Source organism: Chelonoidis abingdonii, chromosome 25 (genome assembly GCF_003597395.2).
Source record: "Chelonoidis abingdonii isolate Lonesome George chromosome 25, CheloAbing_2.0, whole genome shotgun sequence".
Taxonomy (NCBI): domain Eukaryota; kingdom Metazoa; phylum Chordata; order Testudines; family Testudinidae; genus Chelonoidis; species Chelonoidis abingdonii.
The window spans coordinates 12701164-12727489 of record NC_133793.1 but is presented as its reverse complement, the minus strand read 5'-3'; the positions used below and the strand labels follow the sequence as shown (position 1 = coordinate 12727489).

Sequence of the window (26326 nt, the reverse complement as noted above, 5' to 3'; positions counted from 1 at the left end):
CTCTTTAGTGGGAGTTTTGTCTGAGTATAAACTAATTAGAAACTGAGTACGACCTCCAGTTTGGGGCCTAGTGGGATTGCAAAGAACCAGTCAATTACCAGCAATACTGGCGACAGCTTGAAGTACCAGCACTGGACTATACACCAGTGTTTGGTACCACCAGCTGCATGGGAGGCAGGCAGGCAGGTCTGGTGGTTACAGCACAGGAGATCTGGGTTCTGTACACAGCTCTGCTACTAACTTGTGGTGTGACGTTAGCCAAGTCATCGTGCCTAAGTTTTCCCTGCTGTAAAATTGAAGTAATAAGATTTACCTGCTTCAAAGGAGAGTTATAAGGCTTACTTCATGTTTGTAAAGTGTATTGGAATCCTCAGCTAGAAGATACAAGAAAAGAATCAAGTATTTTTGTTAGAAAGGGAGGGAACATCTTAAAACGAAGCTTACATTGACAGCAAGGCTTAAGAAATACCATCCAAATAAAAATATTTTGCCTGGTTCACATGATGGATGGGGCTGTGTGGAATCAAATTACTGCAGGGGCAGAGATCAGCTCTTTTAGAGGTGCCCTGGGAATGATCTCCTACTGTGCCTTTGCAGGAGTCGGATGAAAAATTGGTGCAATGAGGTGCATAGACACATGACAGAAGCAAAGTGGTTTTCTTTATATCTTTGATGGCACTGGATTCAGAAATGCGAGCGAGCTTTCGGAAGACACCTCCTCGCTATGGCCTAGAGAGGGGTTTGTGACCCCTGGACCGAGGGGCGGGGTCTCCCGGGAAGTGGGCGGGGCTATCTGGAGTGGGGGGCGGGGTCTCCCGGGAAGCGGGCGGGGCTAGCTGGGGCGAGGGGCGAGGGGCGGGGTCTCCCGGGCAGTGGGCGGGGCTCCCGGCTGTGACGCGCATTGCAGCGACCGCCTGGCAGAGCCGGCTGCGGGCTGCAGGATGCGGCTGGCGAAGGGGCTGGGGTTGGTCCGCGGGACTCGGCCCCTCCTGGGCACCTTCGTGCGCCCCCGGGCAGCTGTGGCGGCGGCCCCGGCCCGCTCCCAGGCGCTGGTCTATGCGCAGCACGGGGAGCCGGCTCGGGTCCTACAGTAAGGGCGGGCTGGGCGGGGGGGATCGCGGGTCGGGGGCAGGGCTGGGGGGCAGGCAGGGTGTAGAGGGGGCTCTCAGGCTGAGGGGCAGGGCTGGGGGGGTAAGTTTTGGGATGCAGGGTGTGAGGGCTCCAGGCAGGCAGGGGTATAGCAGGGCTGGAGGAGGCAGGTGAGGAGATAGACAGGTGGGTAGAGAGGGATCCTGGGTTGGGGGGCAGGCCTGGGAGGAGGTTGCTGGGGGGCAGGGAGTAAAGGGGTCTTTCAGGCAGGGCTGGAGGAGGCAGGTGGGGAGGTAGGCAGGTGGGTAGAGAGGGATCCTGGGTTGGGGGGCAGGCCTGGGAGGAGGTTGCTGGGGGGCAGGGAGTAAAGGGGTCTTTCAGGCAGGGCTGGAGGAGGCAGGTGGGTAGAGGGGGATCCTGGGTTGGGAGACAGGGCTGGAAGAGGTAGGTGAGGGACATGCTGGGAGGCTAGAGTGACCAGATGTCCTGATTTTATAGGGACAGTCCTGATTTTGGGGGCTTTTTCTTCTATAGGCGCCTATCACCCCCCCCATCCTGATTTTTCACACTTGCTGGCTGGTCACCCTGTGGGGGGCAGGTGGTAGAGGGGGCTCCTGGGCAGGGTTGGAGGAGGTGTGGGGGGGCAGGCGGGTGGGTAGAGGGGGGTCTTGTGTTGGGGGTTATATTTAGCAAAATGGCTGGTTTGGCAGTGTGGGCTGGTCTCCTGCCTTTCCCCTGTAGAGTGGAGCAGGGGGGTGGCTCAGGGGAAAGGGTCCTCATTGAGCACCTGTGCCCTGCTGCGTGGCCCCCATTGCCCTAGCAGAAGAAGATGCAGTAAGAGACCTGCTGACTAATGCCATGGCTACCCCGTTGCACTCCCAGCCGGGGTGTGATGGTGCCAGGGCCACTGCAAATGCTTTGTACCAAGCCTCCTCTGGAACATGAAGTTTCAAGGATGTGCACATGCTAGCTCCTCAAATCCCAGCATCAAGGCCCCTGTTCCAAATGTGGGTTGGATCTGAGAGATGGGAAAGGCCCGTGGTACTGTGGAGCCTGTGTAGGACTAGAGACCCATCTCACTTATGCTGCGGTGAATGTGGGGTAACGCCAGTGACTTCACTGAGACAGGGATCTGGCCTGCTGCTCTTGTGGCTGACATTTGGCATGGTTCCCCTCTGGAAATCGGGGAGATGCTGAGTGCACTAGCTAGAGGACGAAGCTGAAACTCTTTGACTTCTATAGCTAAGTGACCTTGATCACTCACACTATTACTGTATTTTCTGTAATATGCGTGTTACCACCTCCAGTACTGTCATGGTTAAGTAACGATGTGCTGTCAGGTCCAAACTGAAAAAATCACAGATTCTGATCAAGTCCCCTTTATAAAAAAAATTTCAGGAAAACTATATAAGTTTCTTTAAAGAAATGTAAAATGGAGATTTTTTGCTCCTGATTATGTTTGTAAGGGTCAGCAACAGTGAAATAGACTGGGCTAGATCAGTGGCTTTCAACCTTTTTTTAAATTTGCAGACCCCTAAAAAATCTCAAATGGCCTGTCTTGACAAAGTCCTGGCTGGGATGTAGTTGGTCCTGCTTTGAGTTTGGGGTTGGACTAGATGACCTCCTGAGGTCTCTTCCAGCCCTAATATTCTATGATTCTATGTGGACCCCTTTGGAAATCTTAGACATAGTCTGCAGACCCCCAGGGGTCTGCAGACCACAGGTTGAAAACCACGGTTCTGTGGTAACAGCAACCTTTTGCAGACCCCTTAGACATAGTGCATGGACCCCCAGGGGTGTGTGGAACACAGATTGAAAACCACTGGGCTATATGAATGAAACAGACCTTACACAAAGTGCTGCCAAATGCCTAAAGTAAATCAACTGGGGGAAAAAAAAGACAAATCTTTGCTAACTTTCCACTGCCATGATTTTAAGTGGTGTTTGTTAATGCAACATTTTTAGGCGGATGTAATTTTGCAAGATGACTGTATGTCTAAAGTTTGCACAATCGTTGCATGGTCAATATATGCGTAAGTCTCACTTGGCACTGGTGGCTCATCTGATTCATTTTCAAAACTCTTAGACCATTCACACTTGGCTAGGGAATCTTTATTTCCCACAGTTAAGCATTTGGTGGAGTTGGATGCTGTGAAGCTGAAGCTATGGACTGAATATTGATTCTTGTCATATCTTTAGCTGAGTGAGGCTAGTAATATATTACTGAGTCAGTTGGAAACAAAAACTAAAAACAGGCTTGCTAAACCCAGGGTTGTGAGTTCAGTCCTTGAGGGGGCCACTTAGGGATCTGGGGCAAAATCAGTACTTGGTCCTGCAAGTGAAGGCAGGGGGCTGGACTCGATGACTTTTCAGGGTCCTTTCCAGTTCTAGGAGATAGGATAGGTACTTGTAGTATAAGCCAACTGCCAAATTATATAATTGATTTTCACTAGGAGTTTATTCTGCCCTCTGAGAGTCCCACATTTTAATAAAAACGAGTAATCCAGTGGCACCTTAAAGACTAACAGATTTATTTGGGCATAAGCTTTCGTGGGTAAGTGGTTTTTTACCCACGAAAGCTTATGTCCTCCTCGTTGTTTTTGTGGCTACAGACTAACAAGGGTACCCCGTGATACTTGGCACCACTTTTTAATGTAATATTTTGGGCTCTAGCAAGAGTTATAACTCCATTTGAAGATGTCAGTATTTGTGCTGTTTTTAGTTAGATTTTATTATTGATGATTTTGAACAGCGTGTGCATACTGGCAACTTTACAGCTTTTTAAATTATGACCTTGATTTTTTCCTCTATTTCTCCGGGGAATTCAAGATGTGGGCAATGTGAAGGAATCAGCATTACTATGTCTAGTTATGTATTACCTCCAGACCACAAAGTGAGCGCTTGCCCCAGGGAAAGAAAGCGCAGATTCTGTGTCCCAGTTGTACTTCAGAACAATCCATGGCTGTACACGTACACACCAGTTGTCATATGACAACACACAGACGAGTTAGCCAGTGAATGGTGTCAATAGTCAGTAGGGGGAACCGAGACACTGAAGCAGATCCAATGTATTCTATCCAGTAGAGAGCAGTTATAACCGGTATATTAATCTTACTGCTTCTCACCTGGTGTGACAGTATGACTCAATCTGTCCCGGTGGATGGTATGCATGTTTGATTCAGTTTATGGCTGACGCATACGTCTTAATGAGTGCTCCTGTCTTCACTTCAAACGGGAGAGGGAGGCAGTTTAAGAAACATCTTTGCAAGGTTTTTATATGATCTTTATGACTCTTCCCCCACCCCACATGCTGTCCCTTGGTTCCCAGCAGTGTCCTCTCCAGTAGCGCCTGCTGAAGGTCCCTGACTCCCAACAGCAGTGGAAAATACTGGGAGAAGCGGGTGCTTAGACATCATCCCCCACCTCCAAAATGACTGGTGCTGTGAGCACATGGCATGAATGCAGTGGCGCAGTTGGCGTAAGGGCTTGTCTGCACTACAGATGCTTTGGATGGCGTAGCTATGCTGGCGAAGCCCGCTAGTGGAGATGCAGCTTACGCTAACTCAGGGAGTGCTTTTGCTGCTAAAGGAGTTCCCTTGCCAGCATAGTTAAATCACCTCTGCAAACAACATAAGCTATGTCAGCACAAGGGCTCCTTAGCTAGGACAACTGCATATACACACGGGCTTTTGTCAGCATCACTCTGTTGGTTTCGGGGGAGGAAAGGATTTTTCTTTCCATGTTCCTCGCTGACATAGCTTTGCTGTCAAAACTTTGTACTGTAGGCCACGCTTATACTTTTTAACCCTACTGAGGCTTTAAATGTTGGCATTAGGCCCTTGAGCATCAAGATTTTAATTGGCTTCCTTAAAATGCTCTATATTCTTTTTGGTGAAGGGGGAACGTTGAACACTTTAAACATGAAAACAGCAACCATGTCTATCAAACCATTGCTGATCACATCCTCTCCTTGTGCAAGTAGAGTATCGGAGCAGTTCTGGCCCCTGAGTATAAAGCCAGTATTGTGTCTGATCTGCCATGGGAGGCTGAATCTCCCTAAATCATTGTTTTTAGCTAAAAAGGTTTTTTTTTTTTTTTTTTTTTGGTTCCATCTAAGACTAGCTGCCTACTAAAATCTTTCGAGTACCTAGACAGGAACTGTTTGTGTTAAGTAGATCTGACACTAAAAGTCTCCCTTGTCAGATATAACACCAGTAGGTGTGATGATTCAGAACCCCCTTCCCCCAGAAGGAAAAGGAGGCTAATCAAACTTTCATTTATAAGACACTTAAGCCAGAATAACTTTCAGCTAGACTTAAAAAGATGATGTTAAACCAGCTGCTGTATTTTCAAACCAAAACTCCTTGAACCGTAGTGAAATAAATATTATTTTAAGTGAGAACTTAATTGCTTATTTGTAATACTAGCTTTGGCTTCGAAAACTGCAAGCTGGAGATTATGTTTTGAGGAGAGAGGGTTAAACTTGGATGTATGGTAAAATCTACTAGAATGTGGCCTTTGGAAGGGAAGAAATCTTTAGACTGAAAGCAAGTCCTCATCACTTAGTTACATTTTACAAAGAAAGGGCACTTTTCTCTGGTATCTTAGAGCTTGGGGATTGACTTTTTTTTTTTTCTCTTCTGCTTAAATGTATGAAAGTGCTTCACGTTCTGCTTGGTCCAGGGGTTTGCTGAGCATCTTCAGCTCTCACTGAAGTCAATGGCAGTTGCAGGTGTCTAGCATGCCCTAAATGCCCGGAAGCTGTGATCCTTGAGAATTCTGGGTCCAGTCTTTATGCTCTAAGTGGTGTTGGAGAAAACATCCTAGACTTGTGCACTTGTACCTGTATCCCTAGATGACCCAGCAAGTGTGTGTTCTGGGGACATATAGGTACGTATCCAAGGGCATTTTGTATGGCTCGTAAGGGATTTGAGCTAAAACATGTTTCACACCCTCTGGGTAAACATACCCTGAAACAAAGAGAGGAAAGAAGAAGTTATCGAACAAGCGTTTTCCCCTGCTTCTTGCATAAGAGTAAATTTTGCCTAATGATGATCTGGCTCTCTATTTTTCCAAATCCTGTCCTGCTTTCTGAAAGTGCCAGTGCTGCTACGATATGCAACTTCCTCCTGACACCAAAGCAAGTGCAATGTTATCAGTGAAATATGCAACCAACATTTCCTAGATTAAGCAATGGATTTCTTACACCATTTCCTGGTTAGTTAAGGCTAGTGACCATTATTCAGCTAGATGTCATAATAATGCCAAAGTTGGGTGATTATAGCAATGTTCTGCTAGTACTGTTGTAATTATCAGCTGACAGCATTTCCATTATAAACCTATTTTTTCAGGAGAGTTATAAATTAATTGTAAAATATTGCTCCAGACTGAATTTTAGATTAAGGGCTCTCACAGGATGATTTCTCTACTGGCTTCTAATGGGATTCCCTGTATATCTAGGACCAGTCTGTAATAAGTTTAGCTAGGATGTCTGCATCCCACAATGGCTGCACGATATTGTGGGAGGGGCAACACCCCAATCCTTTGCTCCTGGCACTGGCAGCTGATTTCTAGATTCTGATTTCCCAGGTTTCCCCAAACTTAGGGATGCAAATAAGCGTGTGAAACTTAATCGTGGACATACCAACCTGGTTTAGCACACAAGTGTGCCGGGCCTTGTTCATTATAAACGTGTCAGAATCTGGTTAGACGGCGTGATTCTAGTTGTGGCGTAGAAGGTCTGTTTTGAGATGCCAGCTGCTGATTTAAGAGGAAATGTGATTTGAGCTTAAATAATATGATTGAATCAGTTGTGATCTTTTCCATTATCTCTCATAGCCTTGTTATGGAAACACTGGCAAAACACTTAACCTTCCAGGGATGTTGTGAAGCTTAATATTTAATGATGCTTTGAAATCCTCAGAAGGAAGGTGCTATGGTGGATGTTTCCAGCTTATCAGACAAACTGGAAGGATGTGCATCATGTCCCACCTACTTTTGTAGCTGTCATTTTCTCTCTTACTTAGCATATTGGATCATAATATAATGGCCTTTGACTTTTATGCAGACCTTTAATCTATAATGTGGGTCAGAGCCCAAGGAAACGTCAAAGAAATTAAATAGTCAAAATATTCCATTTTAAAGGGCAGCAAGGGTGCATATGCAGCAAATGTATTTTCAAAAACTTGATTTTTCCTGTTGAGAAAATGTTGCCTTGAGCATAGACAGTTACAAAACAGTCACATAAAAGCAAACTGCTGCTCTTTGCCATGACCCCTCCTCCAGTGTCCCAACTAAAATACGTGTCCCTGTGTATGTGCCAGTTCTGATCCTGAATTCTTTGCACTCTCGGGACTTCCATTGACTTCAGTGGGAGTTTTGCTCAAGGAAAGCTGGGATAGAGGTACAATAAGTGCCCCCTTTTTAAAGACTCTTGTTTCACTATCTCCATAAAATGAGGGAAAGGAGTAGAACTGAAGCCGCAGTGAGGAGGAAAAGACAGAAACGGAAACATTTGCCATTTAGCAAGGCAGGTAAAATAAACTATGTGGAAACTATATTGTGCACATAACAGCCATGCACAGCATCCCACAAGGGTGATAGATACAGTGTACCAATTAACTCCAAACAGATATGTAATTCCCAGCAGAGCCAAGCAATAAAATCACTCTGAGTGTGGCACAGATGCTGTGCAGGACTCCCGCTACCTTTATCCAGACCGACTTTGATATATGTTCTTACTGTGCGTGCATACGTTCCCGTTGACACTAATGGCTGTAAATGAGCCATTCTGTCCATGATCTGTTGATTTAAATCACTGGGATCTTACAGCTTTGAATGGAGTCATTATAGCTTCAATGGAAGAGCCTTAACAATTCTGTTGAAATAGCATCATGTCAAACCTAATTCCAGTAATTCAGGTCCGCATTCGCACCAGCAGCTGCCTGTACACTCTTTGTATAGACGCTAAGCATATAAAGAATCTGTTAATATTAACACTAAAGCTACCTTGTCTACACAAATTTGCCACCATTTCTCCTCTGTAGACAAAATTTTAGGAGTCTGACTGAACCCACAAAGACTAGAAAATTCAAAGCTGTCCCCTCTGCCTGCGGCGGCTGTTGTGTATTGCAGAATTGTATCCCTTCAGTAAATGTTTTAATTTGTGAATTAACTTATCCTTGTGACTCTGTGGGGATAATTGCCTTGGGGACTGAATGATCTGCATGGTTTCCCCATACCAGCTCTCTTCATTCTTGACCCCCATAGCCACCTGCAGTTCCAGCCCTAGCCATCCCTATATCTCCCTTAACTCTGCCTATGTATCTCTCTTTCTGTTGACCTTAGTTGAGCTCAGCTGGCTTTGCGCAGTTCTGACTTGGGATAGCATGGTTCGGTGAAACCAGCATTGTGCTGGATGCCAGGAGCTCCTGTATTCTAATTAGGGTGACCAGATATCCCGATTTTATAGGGACAGTCCTGATATTTGGGGCTTCGTCTTGTATAGATGCCGATTATCCCCCGCCTCCATCCTGATTTTTTCATACTTGCTGTCCGGTCACCCTAGTTCTAATCCTGGAGTTACCACTTAACAAGTCGCTTAACATCCGTGCCTCAATTTTCCCATCTGCAAAATGGGGATAAGTTCCCTCAATGGGGTGCTGTGAGAATATATTCATTACTGTTATTGTGTTGAACACAGTGCTATGCAGCTGCTAAATATTCTTTCCTTGGGAACATTTAAATCTCCTGCTAACCTTTGAACAGTTGTATCTGATACCTTGTGAAAGATTTAAAATGCATGTCCATCTTCAGGTGACTCCTTGAGCCTGCTCACCATGCAGGTCTCAAACAAGGCTTGAGCCAAGGGAGAGGGGAGAGCGCAGCGAAGTCAGAAGAATGAGTCTGTTGGACTTATGTCCTGGGGATCCTGCCTCAAGGATTTGAGTTTGCATTGAGAATCCTGCTCCCTCCCTTTTTTGACCAAGATCCATGCTAGGCCTGGGCGGCTCTGGAGGAGCCAACTGTCCATGACAGAATTGGGCCACAGTCACCTCTGGTGTAACTAGCTGGTTACACCGGGGGGAGAGGGTTGACCCAGTGTGGACAAATGGCTTTGAAGGCAAACTCTTGTTTCATTTGTAACCCACTCAGACTATGAGCCCAGGTCTCTACGAATGCATTCATGTTGTGGCTCTGAACCGTTCCAGACTATTGTACCCCTTTCAGGAAACTGACTTCTCTTGCGTGCCCCCAAGTTATGACTCACTTAAAAACCACTTGCTTACAAAATCAGACATAAAAATACAAAAGTGTCACAGCCTCACTATTACTGAACAGTTGCTTCCTTTCTCATTTTTTTTACCATATAACTATAAAATAAATCAACTGGTAAATAAATACTATACTTACATTTCAGTGTATACTGTGTGGAGTAGTGTAAACGAGTCATTGTCTGTATGAAATTTTAGTTTGTACTGACTTAACTGGTGCTTTTTATGTAGCCTGTTGTAAAACTAGGCAAATATCTTCCTGAGTTGATGTACGCCCTGAAAGAGCTCTGTGTCTCCATGGGGTACCCCTGGTTGAGAACCACTGCTTTAATGCACTGTTTCACGCTCAGTCCCCTCTTTAAAATGCATGATTACAGGATGCAAATTCCTAAGTGCTAAAAGCCTTCTAACAAGTACATCTTGCTGTTTAATTGAAAACTCAGATTTATCTAGACATTAGCTGTGCAACTTAAATGGAGGGAAAAATTTTTGCCAGCTCAGGACAAGCTGTGAAGAGAATTCAATTTATTGCTTCTGATGACACACACCGAACAGGACGTGATCATAGCTAAAGTTCTTAAAATTGGCAGCCCACGTGCAAGGTCCACATTAGACTCTCTTCAACTCCCTTAACGCTTGATTCAGTTCACAGGTAGTTTAAAAAAAAAAAAAAAAAAGCCCTAATTTGTAAAACCTTTAATGAGCTTGCTCCAGCTGACCCATCTGCAGTAATTTAGCCCTGGGCTTCTGTCTCTCCTTCCATTATCTCACTGCTATTGGTGCAAGAGCTGCCTTTATAGCTCCTGCTTTCTGGAGTCACTCTCCTGTGTGTATCTAACATGGCTTGCATCTCATCTGAAAGCATCTTTTCACACCTTGCCAATACTTCTGTATGTTGTGTGACTCTGTAATGCCAGTAGGTTCACCTGTACAGTTATGTGGCTGCAGTATCCAAGGCTTTGCCTACATGGGAAAGTTTTCATTTATACAGGTATAACACACACACCCAATGTGGACACTTTTTCTGGTATAAGAGTGGCTTTTTTTTCGATGAACTTAAACCCCTTTCTAAGCAACATAATCTAAATTGCAAAAACGCACTTGTATTCCAGTATGAGTTTTCACGTAGGAAGTTATACAGGTATAATTATATTGGTTTAAATTCACACCTTAATTTATACTGAAAACCTCTTCCCCATGCAGAAAAGTCCTAAACTTTCCTTTTAAAAAAATGCCCACCACTGCAAACAACTTTTCAGGTTCTTTCCTGGCAATCTCTCTGAGAGGTATGGACCACTCCAGTCATGTCGGAGAGGTATGAACACAGTCACTGCTCATTCTCAGGAGAAACAAACCAATGTGCTTGTTCTTGGCAGTACTAGCAGATACTAACAACAAGGAGTCCAGTGGCACCTTAAAGACTAACAGATTTATTAGGACATAATCTTTTGTGGGTAAAAAACCACTTACCCACAAAAGCTTATGCCTAAAGTGGTTTTTTACCCACAAAAGCTTATGTCCTAATAAATCTGTTAGTCTTTAAGGTGCCACCGGACTCCTTGTTGTTTTTGTGGCTACAGACTAACACGGCTACCCTGATACCTAGCAGATATTGGGGTGGATTGGTGGATCAGGAATTCAAGTCTTTCCTTCCAAAAGGGGAAGGAAAGTGGAGCTGTGCTGATTAGCCTAGGGAGCATTGTAGGCTTGGGGAAGGCAATACTGCATAATTGGGGGCTCCTTGCTGCATAATATAAGTTTAATCTGCCATGCAAGCTATGGAGCGATGTAATGGGATGGTCTTTGTTCTAGGATACACTTTGCGCCAAGAACACTCGTTATACAATAATCAGTGGTAGTAACACTTGTATATTTCTTTGTTTAGACTAAAGGATCTAGAGCGAGCTGAGCTAGGCCATTCTGGGGTTCACGTGAAGATGCTGGCAGCCCCTATCAATCCAGCAGACATCAACATGATCCAAGGTAACCTCGGTTTCTCTGGTTGAATTGACTTTTTGCTTACAAACAGCTGCTTTTTCCTTCCATTTCTGAAATGCGTGTGGAATACCTATTGATTAGCCACGTATTGTCAGATGAGTAATTACACAAACCGACTGTCAAAACTTTATTGATGTCCCCTAGGGAATTTTTATACAGGAGTTAGGGCTGGATTCCAGAGCTGCAGGGGTGTAGAACCAGGCCTTAGAGAACAGAAGTTGAGAGAACAGTTTGCAGTTTCTTCCTTTTTCTAAAAAAAATGCTGTGATATTTCTCCTCCTCTTACAGGAACTTATGCCCTCCTCCCTGACTTGCCTGCAGTAGGAGGGAATGAAGGCGTTGGACAAGTGGTGGAAGTTGGCAGTCATGTGACTTCTCTGAAGCCTGGGGATTGGGTTGTCCCAGCAGATGCGGAACTTGGTGAGGTTTTTACATAAATCCTCATAAATAGTCATAGTTCTGTTGATTTTGTGGAGCTAGGCCAGTTCATTCCAGCTGAGCATCTGTCCATCGGCCTCTCTCTGGCGTCGCCCATCTATAGATCTCAAAGCATTTCACAAATGTTAGTGAGATAGATAAGTATCTCTCTTTAAAGATAGACCCAGGGGAGAAGTGAGGCATGGTGAGATAAAGACTTAGCCCGATGAATCAGTCACAGAGCAGAGCTGAGTCTAGAACCTAGGATTTCTGGTTTGCGTTCCCCGGCTCTAACTATTAGACCATTGTTTATATGCTCTGGGTAGGATTGCAACAAGCAACCGCTTAGCCACAGATGTTTAAACTCAAACACACACCTGTTTTCACTGGCGATAGATAGTCACAAAAACATTTCTATTCGTATAGGAATCCGAATTATGCTTTGTATATTTGAAAACTTCATTTGTTTAAAATAAAGTCTGAAGCAGGCCATTTTTCTAACCATCCCTGGAAATCTGAGTATTCATGTGGCCTTAATCCAGCCTCCAAAACCTCTATGAGGTAGGGAAGTATTATTCCCACTTCAGAGTGGGACAAGTTGAGGCACAGAGTGAGTTTTCAGAGGGACTCTACAGCTCCATCATCCACTGTAGTCCCTTGTCCAAGGTCACACAGGAAGATAAACTAGATGCTAAAAATCATTGTTTTGATAAAGACACTGAGTTTATGGTTTACTACAACAATCGGTAGCCCACTAACCTCCTTTTTTTGTCCGGTGACTACAGGGGTGTTAACAACTCACTTCACCTTGAATGGTCTCCTAATTACTTATGCTAAACAATCTGTTTGGTCTTGTATTTAGCTGTGACACTCTGGGTACCATTCCCAGGCTTGCAGAAGAGCTCTGTGTAGCTCAAGAGCTGGTCTCTCGCACCAACAGAAGTTGGGCCAATAAAAGATATTCCCTCCCCCACCTTGTCTCATAGGAAGCTTATAGTGGAGCTGGGATCTTCCTAGTGTACTGTCCTAACCACAAACCATCCTTTCTCTGCAGCTTACACCCATGTGCTATGCCTGATGAGCTCATACTTTAACACTCTGAACAGAAGGGTTGTGGGATCTTAAAACACCTGGAGATAATGTGATGTCCCAAAGCAAGTTTGTCACTCTCTGAAGTGCTGTTTTAGCTTGGTACAGCCTCAGTCATGTATGCAGCTTAGTTACAGCAATTACGTGTAATCGGATGTGATTTTAAAAAAACACACACAAAAAACTCCATTAGAGAATGTTCCAGGCGAGGGAAGCAGCAGTTGGAATCCATTTAGCACCATATTAGTCAAATTGCAAATGTAATAGGTTATATTGTCTCCAAAGAGAAGCATCTGTGAAGCCAGTGGAGTTGCACAAGGCACTCAATTTCAGAGCTGTTTTTATACTGCTTTAATCTCTGTTCTTGTTGTATTTTATACTATTAAGGATTTAGAACTCTTTATTTGATGCAGCCATACTGACTCAGGCTGTGATCTCATCCGATTTCAAAGCTAAATAGAGCCAGTTCTGGTCTGCATAAAGGAGAGTTGGCCAGAGAAAATCCAGATGCTGCAAGGAGTGGTGTTGGTGACTCAGTAGTTAGCACAAGTTATTTTAAGTCAGTACATAAAATCAGACGTCAAGACCATTCATGATAAATGAAGTTCCCAGGACACTTTTGCACCATTTTCCATTCTAAATTCTGCTTTCTATAGCATAAGCTGGATATGGTGATTTTTACTTGCATCCTGACCTGTTGAATAAAGTTACCACATCACATTCCTCCCCAGAAGTAGCTGCAGTTTCATTTGTGAGTGCCATTATCCCTCTTTTGCACCTGTGTAAAGGCTTTGGCTTGTCAAGTATGCTTATAAACAAGTTTATTGTTATGTTTAGCTGCTGTTGTCTCCTTAAGAGTCTTTCAGTAAAAATGTTGGGGTTTTCCAAACAAATGTCTCCTGGGCCACTCTGACTTTTCTGGCCACCTTTTGCCAATTCCATCCGTTCTGTGCCTGTTTCATTTCAAATGTCTTTTCTGTTTAATCAGGAAGGTAAACAATCCACTGAGGGGTTCTAGTTAAGAAGATTCTACTGAATCAAGTGTACCCCTCATGCATAAACCATAATGGGAGACAGTATTACTTGTAGGCAAAAGTGAATAATTTTCAGTTGTGCCTTTGTCTCACTAAGAATATGCCAACTCTCCTGAACTTCTTTTTCCTGAGTCTTCCCATGGGACCTACCTACCAATTCTGAGTTTGTTAAAGATTGTTTGTTTGTTTGTTTTAAGTCCATAGTCCTTATTCTGCTGCTCACTCCTGTCTTTCCTTAGAATCATAAAATCTATCATTTCTTGATCACTTTCACCCAAATTGCCTTCCACCTTCAGATTCACAATCAATTCCTCCCAGTTGGTCAGAATTAAATCTAAAATGGCTGTCCCCCAGGTTACTTCCCTCACGTTCTGAAACAAAAAGTTATCCCCAGTACATTCCAAAACCTTGTTGGAAGCGTTGTGTTTTGCTGCATTACTTTTCCAACAGAAGTCTGCATAGTTAATGTCTAACATTACTACCAGGTCTTGTGTTTTGGATATTTCTACTGATTGTTCTAGAATTGCCTCGTCCACCTCCTCCTCTTCCTGACTTCTTGGTCTATCATAAACCCTATTTTTTACCACTTTTGTTTTTGAATGATAGGTAGTTGCATCATTGCTAACTAGCAACCTTAACTGTTCGCTGTTATGTTTTAAAGCAGCTTTCTGGTTTGGGGGGGAGGACTAGTTCTTTGGCTACTTTCATTTTTTCTTTGGTGCAGGTAAGTGAAGATACAACTTATAAAAATAAAAACTACACAGGAGGGACAGATTTCTAAATAGGAATGAGTTATGCTAGCCAAGCTAATAAAGGCAGCTGCAGCATCCTACCTCGTTCAGTGCGCACCAGACAAGATATACACGTTTCCTGGAGATTTACATTAACTATGTAAATAGCTAATTAGCACCCCTGGAAAATCAAGCTTCAAATGGCTTGCCCATAGCCAATGGAATCTGTATCCAAACCAGGACTGCAATTCAGGAGTCTTGCCTCCCTAGCCTATGCCTCGCCACATTTCTCTCTCCAACTTCATTGGGCCTGAAAACTTTTGCCTAAGCAGTTACTTGCTCAACTTGCCTGCATCTTTCTAACACTTCTTATAGCTTGAATAAGCCTTGTCCTTTAAACCAGGAACGTGGCGAACAGATGCAGTGTTCAGCGAGGAAACCCTGGTGAAACTCCCACGTGACATCCCTTTGCTGTGTGCTGCCACCTTAAGCGTCAACCCTTGCACAGCCTATCGGATGCTGACTGATTTTGAGACCTTGGGGCCAGGTATGTCTCTTCACCGGTGCTGCGTAACTCTCCTAACATGTGACTGATATTTACACTCCAGTTGAACATCCCCTGCCCAGATATTGGCCCTAAACAAGTTAACAGAATTTACAAATTCCTTCTAATTAACAGTTTATCCAGGTGCATAAACAAAATTCTACCTTCTTCTGTATGGAAAGTATTGATATTGAGTAGTTAGAATTGGGGTTTGGGAGATAAGACTGCAGGATTTATCCCCAGCTCTGCCACTGACTGCATGACCTCTGGCAAGTCTCAGCACCTGTTTTCTTACCTGATGATTCAGAGTTATTTATTGTTTATATTGCAGTAGCACCTGGGAGCCCCACTTAGGGACAGGTCAGCATTGTGCTGCATGCTGCCCAAACACAGCTGAAGATATGTTCCCTGTCATAGCTCGCTATCCGAGAGTACCTCCTCCTAGTGAGATCCAGCATTGCAGCCCCTCTGCCTCACCAGCCTTCTCCGGACTTCGGTGGTCTGAAGGTGACACTGAGTCCCACTCTTTCGTAACAGCGTTCACACTCAAAGGAATAGAAACTCATAGACTTTAAGGTCAGAAGGGACCATTATGATCATCTAGTCTGACCTCCTGCACAATGCAGGCCACAGAATCTCACCCACCCATTCCTGTAACAAACCCTTAACCTATGTCTGAGTTATTAAAGTCCTCAAATCGTGGTTTGAAGACATCAAGCTCTTCCACCCTCCCTAGGCCCAATCCTCCATGGATCTTCACCGCCTCTCAGTTTCTGCATCTTCCTCACTTTATTACAAATGCTGCCTCTGAGGGTTTAATTTCTGGTAGCATGGCTGATCTTGAGCTACTGACCTTTGGGGCAGCTTCCCTGGAGTCCCCTCGCCGGCTTCTCTCTCCTTTCAGGTTATAAGCTCCTTCCTGCACACCCCTCGATGGTTCCTTTTCCAGAGAGAGGAAATGCCCAATTACCTCTTTCCTGCAGCCTTTCTTTCTAGGAACCATGCAGCCTGGTTCTCCCCAGCTGGGTCTAATCCTTCAGTACCCGTCTCTCCTCCAGGTGCCATAGAATGGGTTAACTGGGCTCTCTGGTTCCCCTTAAGCCTATCGTTGCCAGCGTGGAGTTTAGATACCCCCATCACAGCCTCTGCCCAAGGAGCTTGCCAGCTGAGGGTAAATGAGTGTTTGCGAAGTACTTGAATAAGAACATAACAATGGCCCTACTGGGTCAGACCAAAGGTTCATCTAGCCCAGTATCCTGTCTTCCGCCAGTGGCCAGTGCCAGATGCCCCAGAGGGAATGAACAGAACAACGAATCACCAAGTGATCCATCCCCTGTCACTCATTCCCAGCTTCTGGCAAACAGAGACCAGGGACACCCATCCCTGCCCATCCTGGCTAATAGCCACTGCTGAAACTATCTTCCATGAATGACTGAATTACTTGATATGAGAGCCACATTTTATGATCAGTATCTTGTGCCTTCAGGGTTCTAGGTCAGATGCAAGTCCTTGCAAGCCTAGAGGAAATAAGCAGCAGGTTATAATAGGTTCCCAGGAATAAATCAAAGCCACTCCAAAAAAGTCTTAGTAAATGTGCCTAAGGTGAATGAAATTCTCAGATGAATGTATTGTGAAGTAATTAAGCCTTTCAATTGTAGTTCATTAGTTTAAATGTGGTCATAGTGGCTGAATGGTTGTTCCCATCTGAGGTACTATCTGAAATAAGTTGGTGAGTCTTAGTTCAGCTCTTGGAAACATCTCTGCATCAAAAACCACCACCTCCGTTGACTGTAGCTAGCACTTAGCAGTCTCACTTATTGGCTATCAAAGCAGTTGAGTTATTTTCTCGCTCCTAGAACTAGCCAGCCAGAATGAGGATGAGCCATGCTGACGGGACAGCATCAGGGAAGATTGCCTTGCAGCAGTCTGTGCTGTCCCTGTTCTTGACCATATTCTCAGCCCTGAAGACTGAAGGTCTCCACACCTTTCTCCAGCACTAAATTTGCTTCAAGCCAGAACTGATTTGAGCTTCTTTATTTCGCTGCAGGTGATTCCATCATCCAGAATGCAGCCAACAGTGGCGTGGGACAGGCGGTTATTCAGATTGCAGCAGCTTTAGGCATCAAAACAATCAATGTGATCCGAGATAGGTGCGTGTACAGTGGGCCCTAGTTTTTAGAGACTCTTACAAACTGGGTCATTTGTTAAAATTGTTCTGATCGAAGAACTTCTTTGCTTTATCCTGGACTGTTCAGTTCCCCCTTCCTTTCACCCTGCATTCTGCTCTATGTGCCGGAGTTAGATTCTCAGTGGGAGGGGAGAGGATTCTCTCTTGAAAAAATAAAGGTTGGGTTGTGGCCAATTAAGAGTAGCTGCATTTAGATGTTTGTTTGTCAGTCTGTCTCAAATTTTTCATTTTAACTGCTCTGATATGAATCTACACGAGGGAACCCCTCCTGCTGGAATTATGCCATAGAAAGAGGTGGGGCGAAGACAGGTTAAAGGTTAGCAGGATCACCATCTCAGAACCTGCATCAGTTTTTGTCTCCGGTCTGCACATAGTCCAAAGGAGGCCGAGAACCTGTGCTGTAAAACTGGACAATACCTCATGTTGATAGAAAGACTATATTTGAGTCTGAATGGGCAATGGGGGGCGTTCATTCACTCCAGCAATGGAGTTCTTCACAACAGGGCTTCCCTTTCCTCTCTGAATGAGGCTGCCCGTTCAGTGATTAGCGAATGTTATTAAATGTCTCCCTTCCGAAGATGAGTGTTAAAATTCCTTTGGGAGAGGGCGTGACTAGCCCTTGACGCTGGCTAATCCTGAGGGATTTTTAACTCCAAGGTTGGCCAGTTCCAAAGGGCTCAGTGGATGGGGGAACCGTTAGTGGATCTGGACATGGGATAAGGAGAGACTAGACGAAGAGGGACCTGGTGGCTCCTCGGAGAAGCTAATTCTGCCTACTCCCACTTTGTGGCGTGCTCAGGAGACTTGTCCTTCCTCACAGTGCTGCTGGTCCCATCCATTTTTCTTGCCTGGAAGTAGGAAAGTGGGGTGTGGTTTGGTTTGGTGGAGCAGCATCAGCTGGTGGTGGTAAACCAGGCACTGAGCTGGGAAGCAGCGACCTGCTCTGTGATTGGTAATTGGCTCTTACTCTGAGCAGACAATAAGCCCTGTTTGGAGCTTGTGGGTGAGTGTTCAGGGGCCAGCAGATCTTATGCAGGAACAGCTGGAGCCGGCATCCAAGTTCAGGGTAGGAAGCTTTGCAGAGGAAAGCATTTAGGAGAGGACAGGTACCTGTGTGTGGGATGCAGAAGAGGCAGCATGAAAGAAGGCGCAGACCAGAGCGGGAGGAGGAGACACCAGGAGCAGTTCTCAGGACGGTTGCTGGAGGGTAGACAGTGAAGGCTGGGATGAGGGCAGAGAGGGAGGTTGGATGGCACCATGTAGAGCCTTGAAGGTGAGGCTGAGGGGCTTATAGCTGATACAGAAAGCAAGGAAGCCAGTGGAGGAAACTAGGGGACAGAGGCAGAAGTGGCTTGGTCAGTTAATAACAGGACAAGGGAAGGAGGAGATAATCTCCTCCCCCCCTCACCCCCCAAAGAGCCTTGCTTTTGGAAGGGAACATCTTCCCCAAAGTTTGAGCTGAGCCCAGTTTGCTCATCCTGGGTCACAAGTTACAGATCAGAGTTTATAGAAACTGTCCATCTTGGCTTGGGAAACATGCTAGTTATTTCTGCGAATCTTGTTTTTTTTTTGTCCTTCCTTCCCAGACCCAATCTCCAAGAGGTGGTAGACAGACTGATGTCCCTTGGTGCAGAGCATGTCCTCACAGAAGAGATGCTGAGAAAGCCAGAGATGAAAGACTTATTTAAGGTATTGTAATGCTGAGCTCTCCAGAAAGAGGAAGCTAATTCCCAGAATCCGAAGACAATACAGGAACCTTTGAATAGCTGTATTGGATCAGACTGTGGTCTGTCTAATGTAGTGGAAAAACTAGATGCTGCAGGGAAAGGTGCAAGAATCCTATTATGGACAACTCTGGAGTAAACTTCCCCAGAGGAAGCTCTTTCGTAACCCCTGGGCAGATGAGCAGTTGTTTTAGGTCCAGATTTTCAAAGGTATTTGGCACCTAACTTCATTGAAATCAGTGGAAGCTAAGAGCATAAATATCTTGAGGATCAGCGCCTTATTCCGTAAATCAGGAGTGTATATCCCTTACTTTATCTTCTCATGTAACTAGGTGTTCTCATTAATCCATTTAAATGCCAATTAAACCTGCTAGGAGCTTGGTCTCAATAATATCCTATGGGGGTGAGTTCCATAGGTGTAAAATAATAAACGGTTTCCTTTTAATCATTTTTAAAGTTGCTTTTTAGTTCGATTGCATGTCCCCTTGCTCTTCTATACTGCGGATAAATTGGAGCGTCTGACCACGTCTACATCTTTCGCTGTTTTATATCTTCTCTTGTCTCTCTGACTTATTTCCTCTGTAAACTGCACAGTGCCAGGCTGCAGCCTCTCCTCAGACAGAAGTCTCTGTACCTCAAATTACTTTAATTGTCCATGTTTGGGCCCCTTCTGTTTCGACTGTAAGTGGGAATTGAGGTGACCAGGGTGGAAATGCAGCATGTGCCACAAGGGAAATCCCACATTGGCAGAGAGATGGACTAGCTGAGGCTATGTAGATGTCTGATATCTAGAATCTGTGCTCTGATATACACCACCGTTTAACATGCAGACAGAAGAGTTAGTGGGGCCTTCGTTCTCCCAGGGAATTGTTTCCCTTGGACTCCTCTCTCTGATTCTGGGGGCTGTCCCCGCAGTGTTGGGCAGGTTTTCATTTCTGCTGTGGTGCCCAGATGGTAAAGCTGGCTGTAGGTACGTTTCTGGGCCTGCCCTCGGTTTGAGCAAACTTTGGGGCTAAAACACGTGAACTTGTCTCTCTCGGCGGACAGAGTCCTGACCCCAAGAGAAGGTAACCTTGGAATTCAGAACATGGCTACTCAGTGTTTCTTGCTGGACAGAAATCTGGCTTGGTGGGCAAGAGTTGAATCTTTTTTTTTTTTGTCTGTAAAACATTGACTCTTCCAGAAAGTCCCTAAGCCCCGGTTAGCTCTCAATTGCGTCGGAGGGAAAAGTGCTACTGAGATGCTGCGCCATATACAGTAAGTTCAGCTGTTTTCCTCCTTTGACTTGTGTTTAGCACTTGGAGAAGTACATGTTCAAAGAACTGGTTTGTCCAGACTGGGGACAGCGGTCAGGACCAGTTGAATAAATGGATATAAACTGGCCATTAACAAGTTCAGGCTCGATATTAGGCGAAGGTTTCTAACCATCAGGGGAGTGAAGTTCTGGAACAGCATTCCAAGGGGTGTGGTGGGGGCAAATGCCTGACTGGCTTCAAGACTGAACTTGATAAGTTTATGGAGGGGGATGGTATGGAGGGGGATGTGGCCCATAGGTGACTACCAGTAGCAAATCCCCCCCCGGATGGTTGGAGACGGGACACTAGATGGAGAGGGCTCAGAGTTACTACAGAGAATTCTTTCCCAGGTATCTACCTGGTGGGTCTTTCCCACATGCTCAGGGTCTAACTGACCACCAGATTTGGGGTCTGAAAGGAATTTTCCCCCAGGTCAGATTGGCAAAGACCCTGGGGGTTTCCTCTTCCTCTGCAGCGTGGGGCACAGGGTCACTTACACATTTCAAGCAGTGTAAATGGTGGGCTGTAGCATGAAGTAACATGAAGTCGTTAAACCATGATTTGAGGACTTCAGTAACTCAGCTAGAGGTTAGGGGTCTGTTTCAGGAGTGAGTGGGTGAGGTTTTGTGGCCTGCATTGTGCCGGAGGCCAGAATAAATCATCACAGTGGTCCAATTATCTTAAACGGGTCACTTGTTAAAAATGCAGGGGGGGTGGGATTTTCAGAAGATACAGTAACTGAAATCTAAGACCTTACAGCACTCTAGAGAGGTTTCCTCTCCATTGACACACAATAAGAGACTTTTAAAGACTAGTAAGAGTGGAAGGTCACATCCAGCTATGAGGTCGGAATCACTGTAGTATCTTGCTCCTTGTCTTGGTGGGCTGTAGCAGTGGGAGTGGTCCATTAACTCTAGGTGAGCATTTCAGCTAATGGTTCCTGTGAGAAGGAGGGGAAGCTAGAAAGCAAGTTGGGCAAGTAACAAAGTAATTGAAAGAGCTGCCTGTGTGAGGGTGTCTGTATCTGCAGGGGTTCGGAATTGGAGGAGGAGAGCAGGTCTGGTTGAAGACCCTTATTAGGAGAGATCATTAATTGCCTGACACCTGATTCTCCATACAGACAGAAGGGGACCATGGTTACATATGGTGGGATGGCAAAACAGCCTTTGACTGTCCCTGTGGTAAGTAACAGATGCTTGTGACATGTTCTCTATATTCATATCACACAGCCCTTACTCCACAGCACTGAAACTTTCCATCCAAAGCATACACTGCAAGCAACTGGCTGCCCCACGGGGTTGGCTTCACCACATCTATATATTGTCCTGTAGCTCCTCAGTTCCCACGCAGTGGCATCGCTACCATTAGGAGTGACTGGATGAAGTGTGCGCTTGACTTCCAACACTACCTCCTTGTGCCATTTGAGCACCAGAACCAATGCCCCATGGTCTCTGACTGACTGAGAATGTGGCAGGAATGAGCTGGTTCTTGCCTGTTTCTGGTTTACAGGGTTTGGGAGGGTGTCTGCAATACTCATGACAGTGTTTATGAAGTTACTGACCCCAGTGTCTCACTGACCCAGCTATTTAGCATCTGCCAGGCAAATCCTCATTGCAGAAGTTGTCTTCACTCTAAGGTGCACCCATAGGGCAGATCTTCCCGGTGTCAATCCTTGCTCTGACCTGGAGTTAGTAGCTAAGGCATCTCTTGCCAGGACAGAACAATCTTTAATGTTCTTAACCTTAGTCCTGTATCCTCTCAAAGCTCTACTGGTCGTGGGGACTCGTTGCTAACACAAAACACTTTATGAACGTGAATTTTTAAATTTAGTGCTAGATTGACAGCCAGAGAGCCTGAAATCCTCTTTTGCCACAAAACAGGCACTGTATGGGCAATGCATGTTTGCAGTTATCACAACTCTGGCAAGAATGTGTTCATTTTGGAAGGAACCAGCCCTTGGTTTTTAATCTCCTATTTACTAGCCACTGTACTGTGAAGAGGATTAACATTCTGCTGGTGTGTAAAAAAAAAAAAGAAAAAAAGAAAAATCTGCATTGTCTGAGTAAATTTGCCCCAAATTAAGGATCTTCTAAAGACAGCAGTCATTGGCAGGGAGGCAGAATTGCAGATCTTCATAGCAGCAAGAAAGTGACTGTCAAACTCGCAATAGCGTGTGAAGTGTGTTAGCAGCTGTACGAGGACAATCTTTTCCCATGGCCCGTGTGCAGCAGAAATATGCTAACTGAAGAATGCCCAGTGTAAACAGATTCCCTAAAAATCATGGTGTGTCTCACCTTGTTTCTACAGAGTGCGTTCATCTTTAAGGATGTGAAGCTGCGTGGGTTTTGGATGACCCAGTGGAAGAAAGACCAAGCCCAGAGTAAGTTGAAGGTCATTTCAGTGGGGAAATAGGAAATCTATGAAAGTATTAATGTGTTCTCTTAAGGTTCCCCCTTCCTCCTGAGGAAGGTAAGCATTGTCCCTGCTTCTGTTGGTGCGTAGGCTGAGGCACAGAGGTGGAGCGATTGGTCCAATGCCACAGAAGAAGTCATTGTCAGAACAAGAATTAGCACTCGAGTACCTGGCTTCCTGTCCAATCTGGACAACAAGATAATGCTTCTCTCATCCCAGTTCTTAGGGAGGTCCTAGAAACACAGAGCACAGAACACATCCTGCAGAATCTCCAGTTTTTAGTTTAGCATGAGCCCTCTCGGCAAGTACTGGCAAAGCAGCCCTCAAACTCAGCGTCTGAAAAGCAGATAAATCTTTTTGCTAGCTGGGTTTCTAGACATCAAAAAGCACAGGTGGGTGAAGGCTGGTGAGAAGTTTAGACCCGGAGCGTTTCCTTCATTAATCCAGGGAGACACAAGCTGTATCATTCCCCTGAGCTACAGCCCATGTGTAACCCACAGAATCTGTGATCAGCCTTTGGCATCAGCACCTGTTAGTCCATTTGGCCAGGAAACCACAATAAACTACAATGTTGAGTTTAAACAATTGCGACTGATCCAGGCCTATCTATTCAGCTCCACTCTGATGTTGCTCAGCACTTGCAATTTAAAAAGTCAGGCATTATGCATGTAACGTGTTTCAGGCCCTTCCTGCTTTGAGGCTGTGTGGACTGGGCAGAAGCTACCTAGACACAGCCTTGAGCTTAAAGCAGCGTGTGCCAGATGGTTGCTGACCAAGCTGCAGTGCAAGTGACAGGTAACATCTAGTGTCGTGAGCAGGGCAGGCCATCAAACAGGACGCTAAGCTACCTACCTGTAGCATAACCCCGAAGGTCAGAATGGTCACAGGGGACTGTCTCCCCTCTCAACCGAACAAATCAGTTGTCCAATTTGGCAACACTGCAGTCAGTACAAGGGAGTCTTGTGGGATCGTCTGCCTTGTACCAGCCATACAAACTGGGTGCATTTCCCTCCAAAATCAGTGAATGCTGCTGCATGTGTTGAACAGTATGGAAGGAGTTGCTGAAGAAACTGAGATCGTTTGCCCCTATCCTGAGCTGCTGTCCCAGGGAGTTTAGCACCTGAACTCTGCTCCCTTGTGTTGTGTTGCTAGGTGGCCAGGGCAGCCAAGACCAGCTCATTTTTTGTTTGTTTTGTCAGTTGTCTCATTTCCTCTGGGTGGCGTTGTGGGTCTTGTTCACCCTCAGCTCTGGAAGGGGCAGGATTACTCTCTTCTGTCTTTCCCGTGCAGACAAAGACAGATTGACTGGGATGATTCGGACCCTGTGTGATCTTGTTCATAAGGGGCAGCTCACTGCTCCAGCCTGCACACAGGTCCCACTGAAGGACTACCGAATTGCCCTGGAGGCCTCCATGAAGCCATTCGTCTCATCTAAACAGGTACTCACCATGTGATTCTGCTCCTATGGACAATCATATGCCCTTTGTTTCCAGAGGATTTTTAAGAGGGAGCTGAATCCCAGCCAGTTCTGGCGCCATTGGAGACAATACAACTGGTTTCATGCATGTTTGCTTCAATGTATCCTGTCTTCAGGAGAGAGCTGTTGAAGAGGAAGAATCTCTAAAATATTGTTTCAAGTGGGCAAAGTTGACATAACAATCACATCTGAGGCTAATACGTGACTCAGAAGCATACAGTAGATCTCTGCTTTTGGAGATGGATCCTATTTTCACATTGGCTAAAATTAATTGCTTTGCAATAGAAAGTTAAGGGTGGCTAAGGTGCAGTTCCTGGAATCCTAAAAATTAGGGTAGGAGCAAAGCTGATCAACTTCCAGCTGGTTGCTGGTGAAATCAGTCAGTCAAGGAGGACACAAATAGAAGTACTCTGCTCTGGCTGTGTGTAGCCACCCAAATCGGAAGGCACTGGGACTCCCAACAAATCACTAATGCAACCCTTACTGTAAATTTTGCCTGCCCCAGCGTGAGCTTTAAGTGAGGAAGCCTCTATTTTTCTGTTTCTGGGGCTCCTTCCCATGACGGACTCCTCTAGATGTTGAATATTGTCCTAGATTGTGTCCTAACACCAATATTGTCATGTACAATCCTTAGGGAAACTTACATCTGTAGTTTGATATTGAGGCAGTTGCGGCTGAAATAAAGGCACTTCACATTGTGTTGCAAACCTGTCGTCCAAGAGCAAGAATTGTGAAATGGGCCACTGAAATGTCAATGATTGTTCAGAATAAATGCTAGAATTTTGAGAGACTGTGTTCTTCCTGGGGTATTTCTCCATCAGCTGGGTTTGTGCTGTGTAATAAGATCTAGTTCCTCTGCAGCGCTTCAGACAGAAATACAAACTGTCACAAGTATTTTACTTTGTACTGCTTCAAAATGTCATGCTGTTGTCTCCAAATGTTAGTATTCCAACTCTTTTGTGAGGTTGCATTACAGCTTGTTCACACAGGCCACAACAAAAGTCCAGGAGGTATGATCAACAGACAGGCATTGATAGCCACTGCCTTTGGTTACCTCCAGGCTAACGTGTGCAAAGCTCGCTTTAAAAATATGACACAGGGTTCTGCCTTCCCACAAGTGAACTTTATTTTTTCTTCCCCTCAGTGAGATCTCAGATAATGAACTGTAAGGCCAGGGACAAATGGTAAACCTTCTATCACATTGTTACATGCTCCCCTCTTCTGTGCCTAGTGTGTCTCATTAGGCAAGCTGGTTCCTGACAAGCTGTAGCAGGGAGAAGGAGATGCCAGTTTCAGTAGTCCAGTAATTCCCATCTGTGTGCTGCTATCCTGGCAAGCTGCAGAATGGAAGTTCTCATTGCTCAGGATCTGATACTTTGACACTATGTCATCCACTGCTGGGATTATCAAAACTACCGCCTGCACTCCCCTCTCATACCAGTCCCTCTTAGAAACTAGACTGACTAGTGTTCTGATCCAGTATGGCAATTATGTTATGAACATAACGTCAAGAGGGGGATCTCAAGTAGAGAGGTTGTATTACTTCTGTATTTGGCACTGGTGCGATCGCTGCTGGAATCCTGTGTCCAGTTCTGGGGTCCGCAATTCAGAGTCAGGGGAGTGGTTAAAGGATTGAGCTCCTTGTGTTTGTTTAGCTCAACACAGAAAAGATTAAGGGGTGACTTTGATCAGTTTGTTAGTACCTGCTTGGGGAACAAATATTTGATGACAGAGGGCTCTTCATCAAAGGAAGGAGTAACAAGATCCAACTGCTGGAAGCTGAAGCTGGACAAATTCAGACTAGCAATAAGGTACAAACTTTGAAGTGAGGGTAATTAACCATTGGTGGATTCTCCATTTCTGGCAATTTTGAAATCAAGGTTGGATGTTTTTCTATGGGTATGTCTACACTATGAAATTAGGTCAATTTTATAGAAGTTGATTTTTAGAAATCGATTTTATACAGTCAATTGCGTATGTCCCCAATAAGTGCATTAAGTCAGTGGAGCGTGTCCTCACTACCGTGGCTAGCATCGACTTACGGAGCAGTGCACT

The 26326-nt window shown here is 45.2% G+C and overlaps 1 protein-coding gene across 1 annotated transcript; it reads left to right on the top strand.

Annotated features, from left to right (window-relative positions):
• Nucleotides 1-906: 906 nt before the first annotated feature.
• MECR (mitochondrial trans-2-enoyl-CoA reductase) lies at nt 907-25048 on the top strand. The gene is made up of 10 exons (XM_032802835.2): nt 907-1090; nt 11248-11345; nt 11649-11780; nt 15035-15178; nt 17223-17325; nt 18950-19052; nt 20271-20344; nt 21503-21563; nt 22690-22762; nt 24085-25048. Exons 1-10 carry the CDS (start codon nt 942-944, stop codon nt 24246-24248), a joined length of 1101 nt encoding a protein of 366 aa, XP_032658726.2. The 5' UTR covers nt 907-941; the 3' UTR covers nt 24249-25048.
• Nucleotides 25049-26326: the final 1278 nt, after the last annotated feature.

Coding starts and splice junctions, on each gene's coding strand:
- MECR (XM_032802835.2), top strand. CDS start 942: ATGCGGCTGGCGAAGGGGCTGGGGTTGGTCCGCGGGACTCGGCCCCTC. Junction 15,179..17,222: donor TTTTGAGACCTTGGGGCCAG/GTATGTCTCTTC, acceptor ATTTCGCTGCAG/GTGATTCCATCATCCAGAAT. Junction 22,763..24,084: donor GAAGAAAGACCAAGCCCAGA/GTAAGTTGAAGG, acceptor TTTCCCGTGCAG/ACAAAGACAGATTGACTGGG.